The 7,256-nt window shown below is 50.4% G+C and overlaps 1 protein-coding gene across 1 annotated transcript; it reads left to right on the top strand.

Moving 5' to 3' along the window:
* Nucleotides 1–552: 552 nt before the first annotated feature.
* Nucleotides 553–5,702, top strand: LOC147598987 (pancreatic secretory trypsin inhibitor-like). Its single transcript, XM_086759200.1, has 4 exons — nt 553–650; nt 2,135–2,175; nt 2,791–2,903; nt 5,543–5,702. Exons 1-4 carry the CDS (start codon nt 596–598, stop codon nt 5,622–5,624), a joined length of 291 nt encoding a protein of 96 aa, XP_086615326.1. The 5' UTR covers nt 553–595; the 3' UTR covers nt 5,625–5,702.
* Nucleotides 5,703–7,256: the final 1,554 nt, after the last annotated feature.

Genomic DNA, 7,256 nt, shown 5'->3' with positions numbered 1-7,256 from the left:
AGGCACGTCCAAGCTCTCTGCTCTCTGGCAGCAGTTCTTGCTGCCGTCCCTATCTGTCTGGGGTGGGAAGGGGAGATGCGACATCCCAGCTCTGCTCTGCAGATGATGCCAGGAAAGGGATGTGTGGACCAAAACCATGTTCATCCAGAGCCCTGCAAGTGGCAGTGGCAGGGTCACTAATCAAAGCCACACTACTTGTGCTAACACATGCATTTCCCTTGCCGTCCTGCCTGTTTCACCAATCTGCTTCTTGTACAAAGTTGCTTTTTCCCAGCTTGCAGTGCAGACCCAAGGCTGTCTCCCACACCTGAGATGGGGCTCCAGTCCTTGCCAGCAATAAGGATGTTTACCTCCATTGGCTTCAGAAAGGCTTTCACCCTGTGCACACCAATGAGCCATTTGCCACCTGCTGTTGTCCCCATACTTTGAATGTTGTAATCACAAGGCTGTGGGGTGGAGCTGGCCATGCAGGGTGGTGCCAGAGATGGAGAAAGGTATAAAGGTCCCAGCATAGACTGCCAGAGACGGGATCTCTGAAAGCCTGAGAAGTGTCCCATTTCTTCTTTGCTGTCCCCAGTAAAGCATCACCTTTATCATGAAGGCAGCTAGTGTTTTCCTGCTCCTCTCCCTGGCACTCTGCTGCTACCAAGGTGAGTGCAACATTTTCCTTAGGAGTCATTTCCTTTCCTTGCTAAAGCTCCCAGGTCTGCTGAGTGGGAAGGTAAGCCTGGGAACAGGCCAGCTGGTGCTGGGACATTGCGCCAGCCCTGGGCAGGGAATACTGGAGAATGCTGCAATGGCCAACGTGCATTAAACCAGTGATCCGTGAGCAAACCTAAAGCAAAGGCTTTAAAAGGGTGCTTGGCACCTGTTCCCAGAACAAGCAGACCTGCTGGGCTGACACTCTCTTCAGGGCTGGGATTCGGCCTGGAGTTGGTGATTTCTAGGACACTGTGATTCTTTTAGAGTGAATAGGTGCTATTCTGGTTTTTAAAAAGCAAACCCAAGAAGACAGGAAACACAACTATGCAAGGGAAAATGCAGCTCTCACAACCAAAGTCAATGTTTAAGCCAACTGTGTTTTCAAAATCCCATATGGTGCAGAGGGATGAGAACATGAGCTGTTGCTTCTCTTCAGGTCCTGCGCACCAGAGATTGCTGCATTCGTGGGTTCATTGAGAAGAGGAGGGTGCTTCTGAAACAAGTCCTCCATCATCCTATTCACTGTGTGGTGGTTGTCATTGCAGAGCTATCTGTGCACAAAATCTGGACTCATTTCAGATGAACTGAGCATGTAGTGAGCTACAGCTCCTAGGTCTGGACCCACGCTAGTCCAAAGTAAAATCCCTGAAACCCTAAATAGTGTGGCTATCAGATCCTCAGCACCAAACCATTTCACTCCACTTACCCACAGCTAATGGGCCACACTGGTGGTTAATGTAGATGTAGCCTAAATCCCTAAATCTTCCATGTAGGTTACTTCTGGGTCTATACGCAACCCAAGGTCTTCTTCTCAGTACTGCCTTTTGCCAAACATATTCAGGTTGTTTTTCAAAATGCACCCACCTCATGTTCCACCATGCGATCTCAGCTGTCAGCTCAGGGCCAGCTTCTCCATGGAGAAGCCCACCACAGTCACAGCTTGCTCCCACCAGCTTTGGTGTGAGAGCTCAGGGTCTGCCCACTTCTCCTTCTAGTAGAGACCTTCAGCAACTTGTCTTTTGCTCTGCTTCCTTGTGGTACAAACCCACTGACACCAGAAAAATCACCCTGGTTTTACTCCAGCACCGTTCCAGCATCAGCAGTAGTTTCTCAGTTACTCATGAACACATGATAAGAGATAACAAAAGCCACCTTTGCTCCCTGGCAGGTGGCAGAGAAAGTCACTAGAAGCGCATCTGGCCTTGACAGGGTCTTGCACCATTGCGGCGTTTCTGTCAGGGGAAAGAGCCAGATGCAGTGGGGTGGGACCCAGCTGCAAAACGGGGGAGATCCAAGGGGAGAAATTGTTTGCTGGGACAAAGATATCTGAGTGAGGACATATGGTCCTCAGGCTAAAGCAGTAGATCTCCCTTGAAACCAACTCAAGTGATGGGTACTAAAGGCATCTTCTCTCTTTCCACTCTTTCTCTAGGAAACACTGAGAAGGAGGGAGCTGCTGGCAAAGGAACAGAGGTGAAGACTCTTATTTTTGTGTAGCACAGGGTGTGCCCAGCTTTGGTGAGACAGCACTAATCCATACACCGGGGAGCCAGCGTTGCTAAATCAGTGAAGTATAGTGAGCTGCTGCGTTGGCAGCCCAAAGATGCCAGTGCCTGGGAACCTCCTTCCACCTACTGTGCCACACAAAATCCCACTGATGGTACTGACTTCCCACTGCATTTCTCCACACTCAGCAGAGGAAAACTGGTAATAAAGAGCTGAATATTGCTGTTACCTGCCAAGAAGATCAAAGCTCTCCTTACTCTCTGGCTTGCAAGTGCAGGGGCAGGTATCATAATGGCATAAAAACATGAACTGGGAAGAACATGATCAGGCACTGTCCATGGAGCACTACTCAATATCATCACTGCTAAGGGTGTGCAGCAGTGGCAGGTGGAGTTCAGCTGGCCAAGGGACAGCACGGTGACAGGCGGTCCCAGTGTTTCTGAGAGTTCACAGCAGAGCTCTGAGCAAGCTGGGATGGGTTATTAAGATACACAAAATATGCACCTCCCGGTGAATGCAAAGCTCCTTTGGTACATTCAAAGCATGTCTAATATTTTCAACATCATCCTTTTGTGTCTTCAGGCAGCTTGTGGCAATTATGACCTAAGAAAAGGTTGCACGAAGATCTTTGACCCCATCTGTGGCACGGACAACCTCCTATACGGCAATGAGTGTCTTCTGTGCTTTCAGAACCTGTGAGTATCCAGACCTCCTGCAAGCCTAAATATCACACAGATGAGGGCTACTGCATATGTCTGGGATTTCCTAGAAAGAAAGCTGCTTGCACGCAGCTGGGTGGAGCATGGGCAGGGAGCCCGGCACATCTGGCAGAAATCTGGCCTCCCGCACAGATGCTGCACCCGCTGCTCTGAGCACGTGGAGTCCATCTGCGAAACAGATCTGTCGCGTGGAGCTCGCAGCACAGGAGCTGCCCAGAAGCAGGGATCACACGGCCAAAATCTCCCCACGCCTGCAGCTGCCAAGCTGCAGCGATTGCTCAGACTGTGCTGGCGGGTGTCCAGGAACTCAGACAAATGGCAAAGCCTGCCCAGATCTAGCATGCAGGCAGAAAAATATTTTTCCAGGTGACCTCAGATGTGTGGTGGCTGAGGGAAAACTATGGTTATTCACCCCAGCAATTTGTAGCTGAGCTCTGCTTTCTGTCTTCTCTGCATATGAAAGGATACAATTTGCTCTGGGTATTTTTAAGAATGAGCCTTATATTTAATCTGTGCTGGTGCCAGATTGCGCTGTCTTAGCAGAAGGCCAGGTCCAAATGCTAGCGACGTCTCTGGCAAGACTTGATTCATTTCATCCGACTTGGGCCCTAGGTAATTTTGACTATATTTATATATTGCAAGCTCACTATGCCAGACAAGTGAAGGAATTACTTCCAGCTCAATGCTATTAGGTGGTTGGAAAATCTCTGTTGGGAAGATTGAGTCTTATCTGTAAGCAGATGCCCCAGTCTGCGGGGCTAAGGGAGCTTCAGCCTTGACTCTACCTGGTGGAGGCAGGGATTTTTGGTGATCAGGCTCACATGCCCATCTGCCATCAGACATCTCTAACAGAAGCTCATATTCCAGCTTTTCTATCCTTGGATGAATGGGCTTGCAGAGACAAATTCTACTTTTAGGAGCATCACTTCCCATCTAACTCTGCAGGAAGAAGGAACAGAGTCCAGACCACCAGGAAAATGAGCCTAGATAAGAATTGATGGTCTGGTTGTCCCCTCTACCCTTCATTAACCCAGGCAGCTGCCCCATAGTCTGCTCCTGGCCTGCTCAAATGCTGGTTTTACATTTTAAGGCTGAAGACAATGCAATCAGGCACAGACGTGCTGCGTGGGATCTCCTGAACGAAGGCGCCACGGCTAATAACCCAGTGTGACATGGCAGGGTGGTAATGACCATGCTGGAAGCCAGCAGCCCAGCACCAGCTGTCAACTGTATTGTGCAACAGATGGGGGTGGGAGGTTCGTCAGACACAACACTATTACAGCTTTGGCCATGAACCAAGAGCGGGGTAAACAGAGCAAGGAAGGCTTCAAAGCCAGCTAGGCAGGGAGCAACGTGGCGTAGAGGATGCCACGTCCCCCTGGTGCAGAACATGGCTTTGGAGGGGATGGGGGACCTCAGCCATCACAGCAGGAAAATTTTAGGGTACGAAAAAGAAAAGAACTGAGCTGGTGGTGTATCTGGATCCATCTGGGAGCCAGGGGAGGGAAGGGATGGACAAGCAGCTGGTGCTGGTGCCTGCCTTGCGTTGACAGGTGCTGCATCCCTGGACTTCTTCAAACTCCCATTTGTGCAAGCTCTCAGCAGCTGCAACTGGAAATGTGCTGCTCCTGCAGGTCAAAGCCCTGAGCGTTACAGCTCCTCTATAAAGTTCTCAGTTGAAGAAGTTTTGGGGTTAGGAACACAGCCATTTGGTCTCCCAGTCAGGGCAATCTGGGTAAGGCACCAGGACTTTGAAGCTGCCTGGAGCCAAATGTCTCAGGAGAGAGATAAGCGGAGTGTCCTCATCTATAAAGCTTTGGCCCATGGGGAGAAGTCAGGGAGCCGAGAGGCAGGATGAAGTGTCATTTGCAGTACTGTGTGTGCAACCAGTCTGACAAGAGCTGGAGGCCTGCAAGGAGTCTGGGAATAACTACAGCAAGAGCATCTGGCAGGTCGCTGTGGTATCCGTGTCTCGCTTGTCGCCTTTGGTCACTTCACTGTGACCAGTGTGCAAAATGGTTTTTGCAAAACACAAAACAGCTTGAAAATCATTTTACCAGCATTTCTCTGTGCACCTGAGAAATGGGTTTGTCTCTCCAGAGAGAAGAACATCATGATTCCATGTGAAAATTGAACAATTCAGAGTAATTAGGTCCACTACTGAGCAAAAATAATAACAATAAATTTTGCAGGTGCCTTTTTAATATTTTCCTCGCTTTTGCTGCAGAAGCAATCAGGAGGGGAGGCTGGGAGCAGGCCCAAGCCCAAGCAAAACACAATGGCAGGCATTTGTCTGTAAAAACCCACAAAACAAAGTCATAACCTTTATCATCTGCAGCCAGACATGCATTAGAGGTGTCTTAGTGCTGTCCTACGGCACAGAGGTGAATTATTCTGCCGGGAAGCGCCAGCTCTTGAGCTTACTGGAATTAATTAACACATGTCCATGGTAACCCTGAACTCCCTGTCAAGAATGTGAGGCCTTATTTACTGTGAAAAACACTCAAACGATGATTTAAGCGGTATTTTCCTTTCTTTCTTTGTCCCCTGAGCCAGGCTTTTCTGTGTGTCAGGGACCTGAAGGCATCCTCTAATGTTTTTAACCTCTCTTCCAGGCAAAGAAACACTAACGTGCGCATAAAGAACAGGGGAATGTGCCAAAAGCCCCCTCCAAGCTCTGACTCCGCTCAAAACTAAAAGGCACAACCGTTTTGGAGATGATAGCCCAGAGATGTCCCTCGCCTGGACAAACTCCTAATAAAATGGAAGCATTTCCATGTCTTGCACTGGGATTTCTTACACACACAGCAGGCCCCTTTCTCTGACATTTCAAATACTTTCCTCAAAAATATGGTTTGTTTTGGTAATGTCCATAAAGAGTTGTGAGCAAATGACTGACAGAGCCCCAGGGACAAGGACAGGACATGCCCAAGAAGAGAGCCAGGCTCTGGCGTAACAAGGAGGCTCTTTTTTTGCATCAAGAATTTCATTTTCCTTTCCTAAGCTTCCAGCATCTGAGAAACAGGAGATTTTAGCATTCTCATGACTTGCAATTATGTTTGTTAAATACAGAACATTAAAGCCCTTACTCCAGGGCCTTGCCAGGAGGAAGAGTCCAACAAGTCATCTCCTGGCTGACCTGTCCCCAGCCTGGTCCCTGTGCACCCACAGCCACCAGCCTCAGATTTGTCCTGCAGATCACAGCTACCCAGTGCCTCGGAAAACCAAAAAAAAAAAGGCTCAATTTTTACTGGAAAAAAAAAAAAAAAATTTTCCCTCTAGTGGCCTTGGTGAGCTTTGCTGCTGGCACCCATGCCCTGGGTCCTGGGGCTGCGGGCTGGCGGGAGGGGAGATGCGGTGCCCGGCGCAGCGGGACGCAGGGTGCGGGTCACTGGATGGAGACAAGGGAGGAGGTTTCGGCACTGGAGGCCGCTGTTGCTCCGCCGGAGCCGGTGCCGAGGCCGGAGCCGAGCCCGCAGCCGGAGCCCGCAGCTGGCGGGGCGGCCCGGCCGGGGCAGCCCGCGGGCGTGCGACGAGATGGCGGTGCTGCTCATGGGGCTGGAAGGCGCTGAGGCGGGGTATCCGGGGCGCTCAGCCTCGCCACCTCCCTGTCCCTCACACCCCGGGGGACCCACGGACAGGTCTCATGCTCCGGGCTGGGTGTGAGGGGGCGAGTTCCAAGGTCACGAGTGGCTGCGGAGGGTCTGCCTGGCCCTGGGCTGTGCCCCGGAGAGCCGGGCACTCCGCTGCTGGTGGCAAAGGACTGCAGTGAGTCAACCCAAAACAGCCTGGGACAGAGCGGTCGGGCCAGGGGGTGAAGCCTCTTGGGGTTCACCATGAATTATAGCCCTTGAGCAAATGGCTATTTGTATTTTGGGCAAAGCAAGCGCTTTGCTCTTAGCAAATTCTGAACATCAGTTCAGTTCATTGCTTTCAAAGTGAACACACTTCGAAAGAGGCGTTTGAGTTCTCTTTACGTTCCTTGAAGAAGTGGCTGATACACACAAAAAAAAATGCGTGATCAAGCTGAGAGAAAGCTGGAGCGCTCGCTTGAAATCTCAAATGCACCGGATGCAGCTGGGAGGGAGAGCAGCGCAGGCTCCTCTTCCCAGATCTGCCAACGAGTCTGTCTGCGGTCGAGGGAGAGATGAAAAACAACTCACTTTGCCCATATGTAAAATTAATGCACTAAAGGTGGTAGCCCCAAATAGGTTTAGGACTGTAAATTGCTTCTTCGGCATCTTTGCACAAAGGGGATCCTGGAAGTATGCCTCCCGCAGCTGGGATATTTTTGATTCTGCTGCATCACAAGAAAGGAGCAGAGCTTTT

The sequence above is a fragment of the Chlamydotis macqueenii genome, chromosome 14 (assembly GCF_036417535.1).
Source record: "Chlamydotis macqueenii isolate bChlMac1 chromosome 14, bChlMac1.mat, whole genome shotgun sequence".
Classification (NCBI taxonomy): Eukaryota; Metazoa; Chordata; class Aves; order Otidiformes; family Otididae; genus Chlamydotis; species Chlamydotis macqueenii.
This window is presented reverse-complemented; position numbering and strand designations above follow the sequence as displayed.

What these genes read in the sequence shown, in the direction of transcription:
- LOC147598987 (XM_086759200.1), top strand. Translation starts at nt 596, where the DNA reads ATGAAGGCAGCTAGTGTTTTCCTGCTCCTCTCCCTGGCACTCTGCTGC. An exon ending in GGCACTCTGCTGCTACCAAG is followed by an intron (nt 651 to 2,134) that starts GTGAGTGCAACA and finishes CTCTTTCTCTAG; the next exon opens with GAAACACTGAGAAGGAGGGA. An exon ending in CTGCTGGCAAAGGAACAGAG is followed by an intron (nt 2,176 to 2,790) that starts GTGAAGACTCTT and finishes TTGTGTCTTCAG; the next exon opens with GCAGCTTGTGGCAATTATGA.